At 44.4% G+C, this 17118-nt stretch overlaps 1 protein-coding gene across 7 annotated transcripts in view; it reads right to left on the bottom strand.

Annotated features, from left to right (window-relative positions):
• Window positions 1-17118, bottom strand: part of LOC1275436 (solute carrier family 66 member 2) — a 33144-nt gene that overhangs the window by 4932 nt on the left and 11094 nt on the right. For 4 of the 7 annotated variants that reach the window (XM_061653685.1, XM_061653683.1, XM_061653684.1 and 1 more), the window contains 4 exons: window positions 10743-10879; window positions 8935-9204; window positions 291-455; window positions 53-207 (listed from right to left, as the gene is read on the bottom strand). In XM_061653685.1, the coding sequence (XP_061509669.1) occupies window positions 53-207; window positions 291-455; window positions 8935-9204; window positions 10743-10879 (727 nt within the window). The remainder of the gene's footprint in view (window positions 1-52; window positions 208-290; window positions 456-8934; window positions 9205-10742; window positions 10880-17118) is intronic. The other 3 variants (XM_061653689.1, XM_061653687.1, XM_061653688.1) reach the window with 1 other exon arrangement.

The raw sequence follows: 17118 nt of genomic DNA, 5'->3' as shown, positions 1-17118 counted from the left end.
CTGTGCTCTGTATCCGAAGCCGGATCCGGACAAAATTGCACACAATGCTTACCTGCAGCGTGCCGCAGATCCAGAACTGGGTCGGCGCGTGTCTTAAAACAAAGTAACCAGTCTTAAACATATCACCAGCGGTCCACATGATCACCATGCAGATGCTCATCCCGTGGGTGGACTTATTTTTATAGTTCCTTACAAACTGTGGAAGGCCTGCCGGTGGATAGCAGAGTAAAGAAGTGGATGAAATCATTGGTAAAATGTCTAGACTGCACCGGGCGCTCTCGTACACTTACCCAACATTGCCTCGGTGAAGACGGCCAGGAAGCCAATCGTTTCCATGAACCAGGTAACGGAAAGCATCAGATAGGTAATGGCAGCGCCGATGGCCCACACGAGGAGCATAAAGTCGACGTACGACTGGAAGTCCGTCCACTGCCAGAAGTAGCGCGAATCGAAATCTGTTCCATTGGATGATTATCCGAAGAAGAAAAAGATAAACATATAAATTAAAAGTGTTAATACAGTCTATAAAGCAAATGTACAGTTCTAGTATCTAGTCTAGCTCGCACAAATGGTATCTGGTGGTTCATGAAGGGGGACGAACAGGACACAGATGAGGGTTTTATTGCTGTTTCGCAACGCAACAGGGAATGGAAGCGAAGTAGAATGTACAGAGTTAGAACATGATCCTTGCCAAACGTATAAAGCTAAGTCGTTAAGGTAATCATAAACTTTACTTAAAATGATTGAAGACGCACACACACACACACACTGGCCATAAAAGTTCCCTATCGAACAGTTTTTGTTAGCATAATGAAGCCAAACATGCAAATTGTTAAAAATAAAATCCATTTCCCAAGGATGGGCACGCGCCGGTCAATCTTTTTCTTTTTTTACAACCGACACCAAGAGGGTGTAGGCTAATGTTTAATCACAGCAAAAGCACGTCGTCAACGAACGGAATGTGGTCGATTTTTTCTTCTCCTTTTCCATTTACTGAAACGCAAGGGAAAGGCACTGTGTTGCACCCTGGGAGGGGGGATGGAAGGAACTGCCTGGGTGTAAATGAGATTATTTTTCCTATGACAAGTGCTTTTTGCCCCGTTTGGCGAACGAAAACCATCGGTCATAATTTTACTGCCATCGTGTAGGATCGTACGCTTGTGGCAACTTGCAGGTGTGGCCGTTACTGCGTTACCTTTACGGGCAACAAAAGGATATCCTGAAACGACGACCACTCCCTGGGCTGCCGGTTTCGTGCTCTATTTTACGGCGAGTTTGCTGAGTGAGTTTGCCGGCGTCATGTGGTGGTACGAATGGCTGGAAGCTCTGAAGTATTTGAAGTGAAGCAAAATATAGAACCTCAGGGACTATTTTCTTCTCTGACATTGAAAGCGTTCAATTTAAACTCGTGCCACGTGCCGTTTTCTGTTTCTGATACACAGTAATGCTTTCTTTTTTTCTGCTGTCCAAGAAAACTGACAACACGTGGGACAAACCGAACGATGCAACGGACACTCCATCGTTCTCAACAGGCGAAACTAATTCCACTCCAATGGATTGGAGGAGAAAGATTCACAATCTATAAATAACGCTCCCACAGCAAAGCGACACAAACGAGCATAAAGCTTGGAATTTCAATCTACCATCGCTAATCGGACCTGATCGCTAAGAAGATCATAAAATTGCAATCCAAGTGAGAAGGTGACACGGCTCTGTCCCTGCTGCACCCCACAGTCCGACACAGTCTGGCCTTGGCTGATAACCTCCTAGGGAACGCTCCTCGCAAAACCCACACTGTCCTTTTCCTTGCTGTCCAATAAAGCTTGGCAAATGGGATTGACTTTTGTAGCAGTTTTCCCTGGTTTGGGCCAATCCCAAATCCAACGCCACTATTAATTTTATCAACCTGTCAATATGTTTTATGCCGGCGAATAGGAAAGTGGAACGCATTAAGGCCTTACGGCGACGACGACCATTTTGTCCGCTGAGGGGGGGTTTGGTTCTCGTTTCAATCCCCATTCTTGGCTCATCATTTGGATAGAGACTTTCCCCTGCTTGCTAGCAACAGGACACCATGGTCGGTGCTGCTGGTGACATCATTAAACGAACGCTTGATTGATGACGGTAAGTACCAGGCGCACACACACACCCACCAGTTCGTTTATCTGTTCTGCTGGTGGTGGCAGTTTTTGGTTGTAAACGAAATCCTTCACCACTCCGGGCCGAGCCCGACACACTAAAACCACATCAATTCAATAAAACCTACACGCAACGGATTTCGGTTTTATGGGGCAGCAGTCAGTGCCTGTTGTAGCGCGAAAAGCTCCACTTCCTGTGTGTTTTTTTTGCTTCTACTATGTCAAACGATCCGAACCGCTGATTGACGTGGTCGGTGAATAATCCCTCAGCTAAAAAGCTTTGCTCCACCAACGGGGTTGAGGCGGGCGGTGAGACAAAAGCAGGGAAATGCACAACCACCCAACAACAGGCGGACATCGTTAAAGCGTGCTGCTGTTGTTCGGCAACAACCTGTCGAGCTGTAAAGGGATGACTTTGATTGAAGCACTGAGCGACGCAAGCAAACGCGCAGCACAAACGCTTATCCCATCGCGCTCTATAGAAAGGCACCGTGGCGTGACCGATGCCACGCGGCAAAAGCTTCAAACTTCTGTAGGCGCGGATTAGCAAAACAAATTCAAATAATGATTTACTTTGCCGCGCCCAGACGGAAATGCGCACAATGCGCGAAGAGAGATCCTTTTTGCTCAGTGTACCAACGCAGCAACGACTTGCTACGATATTTACGACATTAGAGCTTGACTTTATTGAAAATCGATTTACGGCAAGTTTTGTTGTATCAGCGGATGGATTGAAATTTCCGGCTGCACCGTATACTACCGGCAAAACATTGTAACATAAACAAAAAAACATACACACACAAACACATTTTCAACGAAGAGTTCGGAAAGCTTTTCTGCGACCTTTTACGTGGTTCCGATTTGTACCGGAGAGTTGTTGCGGGCTACTGCCAAAGTTGATGGGAGTTTTTTTTTGTTTCTTTTTTCGAAGGTTACCACATCCGTTTCATTGTTCGGGACACATTGTTCCGGTCCATTTGACGACTTCTTCGCCCTCTCCCCCACTGAAAAAGGATGTATGGTTTTCGATTACTTTAGCTCGTCCTTCATTGGACGATTGGTGCCTTGAAGCCTTGGAAAGGGAGTGTTGCGGGTGCAGTAGCTACATATCGATCCTCATTATATAGAAAAACAGTGACCTTTTATTGCTAATGCAATGGAGTGGAGTAAGGGAAACTGCAACCAGTTCATGTTTGGGGTTCCTCAATAAAGAACAAGTTTATCTAATACTTTCTCGAGCATACTGGGCACACATGTCCATGGCAACTATTTATTTTGGATATGAGTTTTGAGCGTCCTTTGGGTTGAAGTTTTCCCTATGAACTATCCCTATTCTAGGATAGTTGATCAAAATGATACTCAACCTTGAGTAAAAATCCTTTAAGGACTAATGGAGTTTAATAACCATTGTTCTATATGTGGAATTGTGCAATTAAATGTGGCATATTTTTTGTTGCCCCAATTACAAGATCATTTCCAAAACAATTAGACCATTGTTAGAGATATGTTTAACAAATATTTCTTCTTCTTCTTTGGCTCAACAACTGTTGTTGATTAAGGCCTACCAGTACCACTAGTGGGCTTTAGCATTCAGTGACTTATTGATTACACATAGGAGGATAGTCAGTCCGTAGGACGTGGGGGCACGGTCGATTCGGAGCTTGAAGTCATGACAGGCATGATGTTAAGTCGTACGAGTTAACGACTGTAACACCAGACCGGCCAAATGTTTAGAAGATATATAAAGATATATACATCCATGTAGAACGGCTTTGTTTACTTTGTCCATAGGCATAAGGATCTTAACATAAAAAAGGTATAAAAAACCCCGTTACATGGAAACCAGCATGATCCGAAATCGTCCGAAGTCATCCGGAATCGAAGTCCTTCGGAGTCGCAGTGGGAGTCATCCGAGGTTGGAATCGACCGGAGTTAACTATACTCGGAGTTGGCCGGGATCAAGAAGTGTTGAGGCCTGAGACAGCAGGCGACTCCGACTTCAGTATGATTATGACTTTAGGCGACTCTGGACGGCTCCTGCCAACTCCAAAATTGGACGTTTCCGACTTCGGACGACTACAACTCCGAACCCGGGCGGAATTAGTGATTCCGATTTTGCCGAAGTGGGAATCGCACTAACAATAACCGGATCGGAGTCGTGCGTACGCTCCACAGCGTATTTCACTAGATACTGAACTTGCGTCATGGGAAGTATTTTTCGAATATTGTGAACTTGTTGAAAACTCGTCGAAAACATTTGAAGAGCCAGTGTTGTAACAAGGCAAGATACTCCTAAATTACTATTTTTATAATAAAACAAACTAAACCATAGATCCAAAGATCCGTCTCGCCTGTGTTGAGCTTTTACGGGAAAGAGTGGATACAAGTTTTTCCCTTCACCACGTACGAGATTATTTCCGGTCATTCTGGTTGGCTACTTGCCAGACTACATCACATCTGTGACACTCTCAAAAAAAGCCAATCAGTTAGTATTGAATAAAAAATCAGTCCAATTTAGGGTGAAAAACACAACTGTTACAACTTTGCAGCTTTCTCCCTTTGTGTCTTTTAAAATTGCGCAATACTCGAACCACGCCATTCATATATACTTGCTCCTTCAACAACAACACAATAAACCGACTGGGTATAGTGGTAACCATTGTGCTTCCGCTTATCTCGAACCCTCCGCCCCCATCTACAAATCCCAATGCCACTACATTGCTGTTAGGTCGTGACTTTGTTGCGAAGCAACTAAGAGAACAAACAGCCAAACACAGCGGCACGGGGAAAAGCTGTTTTCTAAATTCTATGGTGAATTTATGTATGGTAGCGTCTGTCTCTCTGTGTGTCCTCTTTATATTGCACAAAGCCTTAGAAAACGTTTGAAACAACAAAAAAAAAAACGCTTCTATTTATTCGCTCACCGGCTCACCCATACAGAAATACGTTGTTGCACAGCCCGCACAGCCTTCCAGTGGATGACCATATCAACGCAGTGAAAGCATGCAAAGGTTCTACACCCTTCAGCCAGCAGTGCGATGAAGACTCGCTTTCATGGAGAAAAGGTTGCGCCTTACACCGGCAAGAAGCGGGCGCCGTTGGCCACACAAACCAGCACACTACACTATTCAAACTGTTGATATTCACTTAGTGCATGAAAAGGGGTTGCTGTTGTTTCTTTGCTGCATAGTGAATCGCTTCCCCGTGGGGATCTAGTAGCTGCTGTTGATTGTTCAAGAAGTCGCCTGCAAGAAATTGGCGCGCACACGCTGGCTTATGGGCACTGGTGTACGTCTTACGACACAGCGATGTTCTTGTGGGGGTAGCGGAAGGTTGTGTAATAGTGATGGGAAATATGAAGAATTTCGTTGGAATCGATTCCGGCTAGCTCCGCAGTTTTTTGGGATCGATTCCGAATAGTAGGTCCGGAATCAGTTTGCGGAATCGATTCCGGAATCGGCTCCGGAATTAGTTCCGAAATCGGCTCCAGAATCGGAATTGACTCCGGAATCGGCTCCGGATTCGGATTTGGCTCCGGAATCGGAATCGGTTCCGGAATTGGCTTTGGAATCAAAATCGGCTCCGACATCGGAATAGACTACGAAATCAGAATTGGTTTCGAAACGGAGTCGGTTTCGGCATCTTCATAGGAATAGGCGTTTGGGTCCAATGATGCTACGTGTTTAAAGTGGAAAAGAATCAAAATTTACTTGTAAATGATCTATTCACATGGGGATTCCCGGACTTATTTCGCTTCCCACACTTCTTATTTCAATTCAAACCATTCCAATTCTGGAAGCCTCAAGCCTGATTCCGTTACCGGAGCAAATTGCGATTCCTAGGTCGATTCCGATTTCGGAGACGATTCTATTTCCAGAACCGAATCCGATTCTGGAATCGATTCCGGAGCCGATCCTGGAATCGACTCCAGAATCGGCCCCGGGATCAACTCCGGAATCGGCTCCGGAACCAGCTCCAGAATCGGCTCCGGATTCAACTCCGGATTTGGCTCTGGAACCAACTCCGGAATCGACTCCGGAATCGGAATCGATTTCAGCATCGGAATCGGCTCCGGAATTGATTCCAGTCACGGAATCGGAATCGGGTGGGTCCGATTCCGAGATCCCATCACTATTGTGTACCTTGCTGGATAATAAATTTACGCCAATCTGCCCACAGTACTTTGGCTTTCGTTGGACCATTCGAATATGTTTTAGTCTCGAAACTGTTTGTGGTTCGAAAAGTTCTGAGCCAAAGGGAGTAAAACACACACACACAAACACACACTGTATGCTAATAATACCAGTTGGTAATTATTTCGTTGGAGGAGAGCGTTCCTACGCGACATTTTCCATACCGACCGAAATTATGTCCGTGGCACAGGAATGGCGAAAAATAGAAACGCTTTAGCAGCATTACCACCCGCCCATCAGGGGGGGGGGGGGGGGGGGCAATGCAAAACAAAACCAGGTACATAACTCTTTGATATTTATGTGCCAGCTGCTCCCGGCCGGCAGGACACAAACGTAGCGGGGCAAAGCAAAATAAAAGCCCTGAAATAGCGACCGAGGACACGGATGACTTCTTCGGTTCCGAAATGTCAGCAAATATCATTCACACGGACGGGCGAATGTCAACCTGATTATGGTGCGATTTCAGGTCGTCCCATGGCTACGCAAATATTAAAACGAGCTATTTCTTTCGGCAAGCTTTGAGCTGCGTTCGACCGTGATGAGACCAGGGAAAGTTTTAAGCTCTTTTACAAGCAACGTATTCAAACTACCCACGCAGCAGAAGCAGCAGGTCCTAGCCAGTGGGTTTGTAAAGCTCGCACAGCCCTGCAGCCTTGGACGGTTGCCAGCAGCGATGGAAAAGGATGATGCGGCCACAGCTTTAATAGCCACAGGGTGCACGCGTTTTAAAGGTTGCACACTTCACACCTTTAAAGGTAAGCGGATGCATGCGCACGTGTGTGTGAAGCAATAAATATCATCCCCGAGCAAACCGGAGCAGCACGTACCCGTGAAAAGTTCATCATGACCTTCAACCTGTACATCCATCTACCCCTGGAAGCTTTTGGGATGGCGGGAGTACCCCCACGCCCGTGAGCGGTAGGGATGGAAGTTAACAGAACGCAGAACAGTGTGAATAAAGCGTAATTAAATAATCTCTCGTCTGGAAACTGCATCGTACCGAAGGGGCGGTGTACGTGAGCCTTGTTGCCAGGGAGCGCTAACAACAGCCATCCAAATGCCGCCGCTAACCGGGCAGCTAGGAAACTAGAAACGATAATTAATCAACATGTTAGACGAAGGGAATGCATTGAATTGGCTTCCGGAGCTCGGGGGGAGAACAATTTTGGTGAGTGTTGTTGGTACGATAACCACTCTTCCCCGCTCAACTCGCTCCCGTATATTTTTAGCACAAAAGCACGTACTTGCGTTTGTTGACGTCAATTTATATTTGTTGATTATAGTTTCTTTTTTTTCGCTTTTGCAAGAATTCGACCAAAAGCTTCTTCGACCCACACACACACGCACACACGGGACTCGGGTTAGTGTGCACACGCTCCACAAGTCTGAAATATGCCCGACGGTATGGTGGTCGGTCCGCCGAGAATTAATATTCCCATTGTACACGCAACGCAACAATGCGTCAAACAGTGCTCTACACAGCAACCCTCGTGGGGAAACCGATGCTTGCTTGTGTGTGAGTGCGATGTAAAAGGACCCATCGTTACGTGTGGAAGGTCACCCGGTGTAAGAATAGTAAGCTTCCGAAAAGGCAGGATATCTCGTGCTAACTGACTATTCCACGTCCTTGAGAGCCGCCCGAAAACACTTAAATTAGTGAAAGCAACTCGATTTGGAGCATTCTTTTCAACAATCGCTCCCTGCGCGCTCGAGTCCTCCGTTGCCGAGTCACACCTCTTGACGTGATGTCGTTCGCTAGGGCGGAACATTCCTAACGCAGGTGGTCGGTGTGCGTCTGTGTGTAAGGATAAGGCAACGGAGGTAGCCGCGAGTTGATTGGAAATCTTTTGGTAATCTTTGGCACCGTATTGGTGGCAAACACAGCTGAAAGAAGCCTGAAAGCTTCCGAGTCTATGCTACTACGGGTTTGAGGGTGCTCGAACTCAAGGACAAGGATAGATTGATGGAACAGCCCGTTGGGAGTTAATTTTCCTTTTCTTCGTTTCGTTTTTTGGGGTCGTGGAATCTCACCACAACAGCTGGCTCGTCGGCTAGCTTTTTTGTGGTTTCAACACACCGCACACACAAATAACATGTGAATATGAGTTCTAAAATTAAAAAAAAAAGTATTTTAGGTTACAGGCGTAGAAACGTTCAAGGACACATAACAAAACACGACGAAATTGTTTAGTGAAAGGGTTGTGATGAAGTCATTAGTATTAATTCTATGATTTATAAGCAAAAACCGGGATGGCGTGCACAGCAGTCCAGTAACACGTGCGCTACCGAACTGAACTGAACATCGCCACTTTCCTCTCCAAACATTATCGACATAGAAACACGTGTGCGCCGAGCCAGCATATAGATATCCTTTTCGTGAACGGATGGATGATTAGCCAGTGGGAGATGAAGCGAATGTTATCTGTTGTATCTACTGTCGTACGGTTAGCGTTGATGTGAAAGGAATGATGTGCACCGGGGATGATTTACACACGTCGAAATGAGAGCGCAGGGACAAATAACAACAAGCCGTGGTATGTTTTTTGTTTTTGTTTTGATGTTGCCATGCTTTCCACCCTCTCTCCTTTTTCTCTCGGACGTACCCAGAATGTAGTGGCGCGATCGCGATTTCTTCAGCGTGCCCGGATGATGTCCGCCACCAGCGTCCGGCGGTGGTTGCGTTACCAGGGCCGATCCTATACCGATGCTGGTGGTGTTGTTGGCATTGGCCGTGACCGTTGTCGTGGCGGTTGCGCTGGCGCTGCCCGTCGCCGTGAGATTGGTGCTTGACGGTCGGCGAATGTTAAGCACGTAACCGTCCCCGTTCTTGCCGTGCTGTGCCTCGGTCACGATCCCGTCCGCTCCTGTCGCTTCTGTGCACGTTGGTGTTCGTGGTGGTAAATGCAATGCGAGGTGGGGAGCGAGGGAGGAAAGGGTAGTAAAAAATGTATATCATCGATTTGAGAACACTTTGGCGAGGTCGGCCCCCATTCGCGCGCGCACACTAACGATTGTTTGCGATAGAAAAAAAAGGACCGAAAAGGAGAAATGGCACAAAAGCGTCAAGTGCCCCAACGCTAAGAGGAACCAGATTGTGGCCGGGAATGCTGAGAACACACACTTCGGAAATGCGAACTGTTGGCATTTTTTTTTTTCAAGTAAAAGCGAACACTACTCCTCCTAACAAAGTGGTCGAGCGATAAAACGGTGGAGCGAAACGAGGCTAAACAAAAGCGCTGATTGATGAGATTTTTGCGCAGAGTAAGTGCGTGCAGACGGATGGCTAGATAAATTGTGCAGCGCGCGAGTGTGCACAACACGCTTCCCCTGCTCTCCGCTATCCTCTCAAGCACCTATTGAAGCCAACCGGGGGGGGGGGGAAATGCCACTTGAGGGTATTTGTTGAGTGGTGCAGCCGGTTGTTATCCTTGGTGAGATAGATATCGTTTGGAGATGATAGCATGGTAATGCTTCCCTGCAACGCAATTTGCTTGCGGTACTGACGATGGGATAGAACAACAATTTTAGCTCCAATTTGGGAGTAGAAGAAAAAAAATAGACACCAATAATCTCGTTAAATCGAATTGAAAAGGTTCTACATGAAGCACATGAACCACGAACCTGCACTGATCGTGAAAAACAAACTTTATCGCGCTTCGGGAGGTAAGTGTAGCCCAGAAACGAAAACGTAGAAAATATGGCAAACTCTCCCCTCATTCCCTTCTGCTAGGATTCGTTTTCTCATTTCCATACGAACGCGTTTCTGTGCAGCCCAAAGCGGTGCAGAATTATGCTGGCTGATGCAAATGTGCTACTGTATATTTCCTACAGTGACCTGCAACCTTGACGATAGGGGGAAGGACGACGACACAAACGAGTGCTTTCGAATTGAAAACCGTTCCTACCCAAAAGCTGTTCTCCAGCCGAATCTACACCCGAATGAAATATGGAACGACTTCTAAAGCGCGCCCGTATGTGTGCCGGTTAGTGTGCGCTATGCGATTTGCCTTTTCTAACAAGGTTTTCCACCGGAACGGACGAAGACGACGATGATGATGGTGAACGCTAAGCTCCTGCGCTCGTCAGGGATCGCAGTGGGTAGAGTCTTTAATGCCGCGATATAGGGCACGATGTGTGCACACGGTTGCATGTAATGGTGTGCCGGGCGAAGCGCAAAGCCCACCTTTAAACGCAAAGCCACCCACGGCCGCCGCACACGCCGTGGAATGCGGAACGGAACTAAGCGGAAAGGAGTCGGAACTATCCGAAACGGGGAACGAGGGGGTTGAAAACGGGGGGAGTAGTAAAACCAGAAGCATTGTTGCCTGCACTCGAAGTGCCCTTGCGGCGATGCGGCGGCAGAAGAAGGGTGCGACGACGATGCATCGAATAATCGCTCTGCACTACTGACCTGAAAAGACGCGCTCCCGCATACGCATGATCGCATTGTTCCGGCGCACCTTCACGCACAGGTGTATCATCAGGAACATGGTTAGGTTCATCACCACGCTCTGCACCAGCAGCGGCAGCTCGTAGCGGCTGGAAAACCTGGGCGGGAGAGAAAAAGGGAGAAGAGAAAAGGAAAACACATGATTAGTGATCAATCAATGTGGGCGCTGGTAGGATTGTTTCGGTGAAAGAATTAATGCAATTAACTTAAAATAAAATAAAGGGATACCCACTTGTGTGGGTGTTACCAAGGTAATAAAATAAAAGTGTTTAAAGACGTTTGGAAGTAATTTTAATTAAAAATGTAAGCATATACGGATTGATTCGAATTAAACATTCGGCCTGTACTTTTGACCAGCTCTGCACGATAATTCTGATTCAGCGGAGTTCTGATTTATATTTGCTATCGACCCTCATGCTACAGACAACTAGTCTTTGCTATGGGAGGACATTCCGGATATTAAACGAATCACATTTTGCCTATCCAAGCGAAATTGATTGACCATTCTTTGATAATTTTAGGGAAAATTGGCAAATTATAATAATTTTGAATACTTCTCTAATTCTTTCTTCGCTGGTTGGGGGTGTACATAGAGTTCAAGAAGATGACATTAGGCATAATAATCTCATTGAAATAAGCATGACGGCTGAAGTTTAGTAACATTTTGAGAAACTCATACTATCTCAAAATGCTGTTAATTTTTAAGAGTTGGGTATGACATTTCATATTCATCATGCATTAAAGATTCTAAAAACGATGTTATCGTTTGGACATAAATGAAGACACACTGCAAGGATACCGGAACGAGTAAGTGATGTATTAGCGAATTAGCATTAGCATAACGTGTACATCTCGCTTAGGTGCTCTAAACTGAATAATCTTCAAAAGATTTGGGCAATGCTCAAATCCCATATAAAGTAAGTATTCTTTATTGTCTCCATATTCAACTAACCTAGAATAACTTCCTCTCTATAGTTTATAACTCCTAAATTCGTCCAAATTCTCTTACAATTCATGGATTTTGAAAGCTACAACAGATAGAAACCAAAATTTATAAATAGTATAAACAATACAATTAAGTCAAATTAAAAGCAAGGTAATACTTTTTTTATTCAGGAGGGACGTGAAAGTTAATGCTTAACGCAATTAGAATTCACAGATTCATATAGCCCAGTAACACAAGTCGTTTTTTTCCGACCATTTATCGCATTGTAAATATTTAGCAATCCTATGGAATAAATTCAAAATTTAATTCTTTATTTGTCATGAATCACTCTAGTGAAATCATATATGTATTAAATTGAATAAATCATGATGCATACACTGTTTTCTGACTCAGTTTTCAATGAGAACAACATTATTCAAATCTTGCAAGATGTTTTTCAACAGCTGTCATAATTTGTGCTAAAAAATGTCTTTATATTGATGAATAATCCCGTTCACGGCAGAAACTAACCCGGAAAACAGTGTAACATTTGGGTAAATAGCAGCAATTTGATGTTTTAATAAACAAAACTTGTCAATTAGCGAGTTTAAAATAGCAACCTTATTTACAGGAGAGAATAGAGCTGGATTGTAAAACATCGCTAAAGTAAATTTGGCACACTTTTTCCTCAACCACGTGTGCATGTCAAACAATATGTAGGTCATCATGCAGCAAAAGTGCATTTTGCTAAACAATGCATTGTCTTTCGACTCGAGCAAAACTACGTTCGAAATGCATCTGCATCTTACTTTGCACGTACATACAAAATGCATTAACGCTAGTTACATTGATAGACAGAAAATTTGCAACGTCCGCACAACCAAGGTTACTAATTTGACAGCTAACAATATGCCCGCTCGGCACAGCAGCGAACGATTCAATTTCCTTCCCATTTTCAGCACATTCACCACTTGCGCGTCCAGGTCAAACAAACAAAGTGCATTCTCTGGATGGGGGACGACACTTGCCCGCTGCCGGTAACCGAAACGGAGCGCAAATTTAATGACTCTCCTGTCGCTTGGTTCTGGCGGCAGCAAGATCGGCCATCCCAGCCACAAGTCCATACGATTATGATTTGCAGATGTTTTATTTTTAGATCGTGCCGGCGCGGCCAAACACAACGCAAAGGTACGGCCGCGTCGGGGTGGATCGTCGTCATCTCCGCTCACCAGGGGTCCATTGCTGTTGGAGGATGAAAATTCACTGCAAAGTAGAAGTCAAACACTGAAAACACTTCGTACATTTTGCACATGCTTTTGCTTCCGTCGTTTTTTTCTCTAGTACCGGGGCAGGTGCAGGTTTTCTTAGTGACACACATATATACTACTCTGCTGTACTTTTATTTTGGCGACGGCGATGATGATACACCTGCAAATGGTGTATCGCTTCGCAAAGGATGCTAGACACTTTTGGTCACACGGTGAACTGTGAATTCTAACCTTGTTTTTCTTGGACGACTTGTGCGCTTTGCTCCATATTGGTTTTGGTTGATTTTTAGCTGAGTTATTTATATCGATTTTCCACCTACCCCACACTACGGTCTCCCGATACACTCGTATGCCGCGTTTTTTCAAGCGCCTTGTCATGTGAGATCATTCTGTCAGCCTCATTGTAGAATACATTACAATGTTGATGCAATTCAAGTTACACTATGATTTTAAAATAGTCTTAATGACGTGATTGCTGTACAAAGCACCATTTTAAGTCACACGTGAAAAGGATGTGATATTGATTTCACTCTGAATTTAGTGCTAGTTCATTGCAATAACCGACAATAAATATTGTTTACCAACTGCTATACCTGCTGACTTTAATGGGAGAAGTGTTGGCTGTGAATTTTCCATTTTTACGACCCTTCGAACATTTGTGAGATCAATAGATTCGCTTTCCAACTGTTTACATTCACATTTCATAAACAATTTTAATAGCTTGCAGTTTTGATATGGAGCAGGAATGGGTCGTACAACGCCCGAACTATAGTACCTAAGAGAGTGTCTACACTTAAGCGGTCGCACTGTAGTGTATGTAGGTGAGGAACTTTACGCTTTTGCCTTAAATTTGTTGGATCGATGAATTCAAGAACGGTACCAAAGTGCACACATTCTGATGAAGTGCTGATGCGAGTGTGACGGTTGAACCTCGTGTATACACACATTGCACGACCGAGGAAGTTCATAATCGTATCAATGATGCTGTGAGAATACCAACTTTTCAATCCTTAAAATGAAGAGAGTTGCAGCATAATTTGATGGTCTAGCGAAAATTAACATGTTTATCCAAACACGAAGTAAGTTATTAGATAAATGAATCATGTTGTTTAGATTGCCTTGAGTAAACTAGGCAAAATGGCCCATAGCTCATTCGATTAAGAGTGTAAATAGATGTAAATAGATAATTATAGGCCGTGTTAAAACAGTCCTCAAACACTTTTTTGTACTGGGAATATTCCCAGGAAGGAAGCTCATACAAAGGGATTTTCCATACGAATTTGACTATGAAAGTTGAAGTTGTAGTTTGATAAGTAAATATTTGAGTTCAAATATATTGCTGGATTAATGCAAATATAGCTCAAGATTAAAACATTGACGCTTAAATGACTCAGAACTTCGAATGCAAACACTGAACAATAATTGGAAACTAAATTGGTGTTAGTGAATTCTAGTAAAACTGCGACGTGACTGTGACATTTACATGACTAAGATAAGTTAATGTAAACTAACAAATAGATAAATCATTAAAAACCTCTATTTACAGTTGATTTATAGCTAAATATGATTCAACGCACCAATAGTAGTGCAATTTGTAATGGTACAGTGAGTGGAAATAAATTCATCACGTAGATATGCTTCCAGAAGCTACCCCAACAAATAGCTATACTAGTGCCCGTGAGGCAAACACGCACGCTCGCCATAATGCGCCCGCAATCAGCTGTACGGCCGACCGCCAGCAGCTGGTGGTGCTGAACGGATCCTCCCAAATCCCCGCACGAAAAGGGTCTGTTTGTAAGCGCTTATCAGTGACAACGACGAGTCCGTGGCCTGCACAAACGGACCAGGCGTGCTCATTCGAGGTTGAGCAAACAATCAATAATAAATCTTGATGACTTGAGCAAATCAGTGCCTGTGAGAGGAGGAGGATGACGACTGTGACTAGACGATAAGCTGGTCGGAGGTCATCCGAAGATGTAGTGAACGAGCGAGCGCGTGCTTCAGGTTTTAACCCTCATGAATTTTGCTTCCTTCTTGTTTGTCATTTTACGAGCAAGATTATACGGAGTAGTAACAATTTATTCCTGGGGAGGTGACAAAACCAAACCACATCACACAGATTGTAGTGTCTGCCGGCGAAATATGGAATATGGATTTCAGGGTTTGGTTTCTTCTTCCAATTTCTTTGTAGGTCAAGTTCATCACCCAGACTTTATCAGCACTGTGGTTGGCACAAGTTATTCAGACATTCAGGAGATAACTTCCACTGGGAATAATTCCAGCCGCAAGAACAAGAGTGCCGATAATTTCAATAAAGCCATCTACCAGCCAGTTCACCAAACTGTCAAGAAAGTTCATTAGAAATAAGCCTATTTGAATTTCACATCCTCTCCCTCTGCTCTCGCCACTTGACAGTTTAAGCCGATCAAAAGTTTCCTCAAAATCCAGATGAAGATATTCCAGATGAACTTCTACCAACTCCAAACGAAAACTCTACCCTGCCTCCTACAAACTTCCTGATCGCACAATATTTCCCCCTCCTTGGCCTTATATCCACTTTAGCATCCACTTTATCGACCACCAGTCGTTTCCAGTTCTAAACTGCCCCAAGGAGGAGTAGAAAAAAGCGTCAAGCACACGATGAGCGAGCATCGTCTCTCGGGCAGCATTCTTAAATGAGGTGCTCCTGTTATCCAATTGAGCTGAATTACTGGAAGGCCATGTTATGTTTTTATGATTTAATTCCGTGACATACCCATCCCATTCCCTTCAGCTGCCGTCCCCATGCGCCTGGTAGTGTTAGAGTGGATTATCATAAGCCCCGCTTGTTCAAACCAAGCGGCACTAACGGATAAGCGACTGGAGAATAGAAGCGTACCAAGACGAACGCGTACAAGCAAGTCGATAGACAGACATACTACACCCTTTGCCAGGCAGTAATGATATGTAAGGATTCCTCCTAGACGTGCCACACGGCGTACCAAACGAGATGCAGTAGCAGTAGCAGCAAGTACGAATGCACGCACTCGAAAACAAGTTGTTGATTCGCGGTCAATGTCACGCGCTGGGTGTAACAGGGTGAATATTGCCAGTTTGTGGGGCATCGGGCAACCTACGTGCTGAAGCGAAATGGTGTTTTTTCTCGCAAACTTGTGTTTGGCAGGGTTATAACACAATCTGTGGAGCAATATGTACTTGATGACAGAGTTGGCAGCATCTAGCTGGATGCAAACAAGAACCATACGTAAGCCTAGAGTCTAGAGAAGGAGCAAAGAGGATTACACTCAGTTTTGTATGCTATTTGATGTGCAATGTGGTTGGTGTTATAAGGATTTTTGTTTCCAAAAGATTGATATTGATGTCTGATATTGGATCACTGCTAAAGATACAATACCACACACTTTAAAATCGATTTTTCATTCTGAAATCAAACATGTTTTCCTAATCTTAAGACAATATAATTGCAAATAAAGCAAAATTATGACGATATCGCAACCCTTCAGTTCGGTTCAATGCGAATTAATAATTCATGCATACGAATCACCATCCTTCATTCGCACATCTCAGTCACGTTGTATAAATCGTAACCAGTCATCATCATCATCATTCGATGCAACAGGTGCTGATTTCGCACGAGCGATATCTTCTTTACCAAAATAGACGATTTACGCTTCTGAATCATAAACACACCAACACGCTTACACACATTCCATTGATTCATACCCAGTTCATACCCCCACACACACGAAGCAGCGACGGTATAGATTGCTCAATTTTGCAACCACCGATCCATCCATCCCAGCGATAAAAAACGATTCGATTCAATTTGAAAATTTCATTAGAATTTCGCAGAACTTCAAAGCGAGCACGACATGCGCACCGGGACGACTCAGGCCGGTTTTATTAACAACGTTAGGAGCTATTATCATATCAAGCAGCCATAAAAGCAAACGGAGTTAATCATTCTTAAACGGTTCCCGGGGCCGAGCGTTTTGCTGCAAGAGTGCCCCCGCTTCTGAATTGCCAAACAGTTGCTGAGTTCAGAGAAATTGTAAGAATTCAAGCATGCCTAGCGCAATCTAGACGACCCAAACAGGGAGATAATGAATAATGAAATAAGACGTGTACTATTTTTTGTGAAGGA

Source organism: Anopheles gambiae, chromosome 3 (genome assembly GCF_943734735.2).
Source record: "Anopheles gambiae chromosome 3, idAnoGambNW_F1_1, whole genome shotgun sequence".
NCBI lineage: Eukaryota > Metazoa > Arthropoda > Insecta > Diptera > Culicidae > Anopheles > Anopheles gambiae.
The sequence above is the reverse complement of the archived record's forward strand: the minus strand, read 5'-3'. Positions and strand labels throughout refer to the sequence as shown.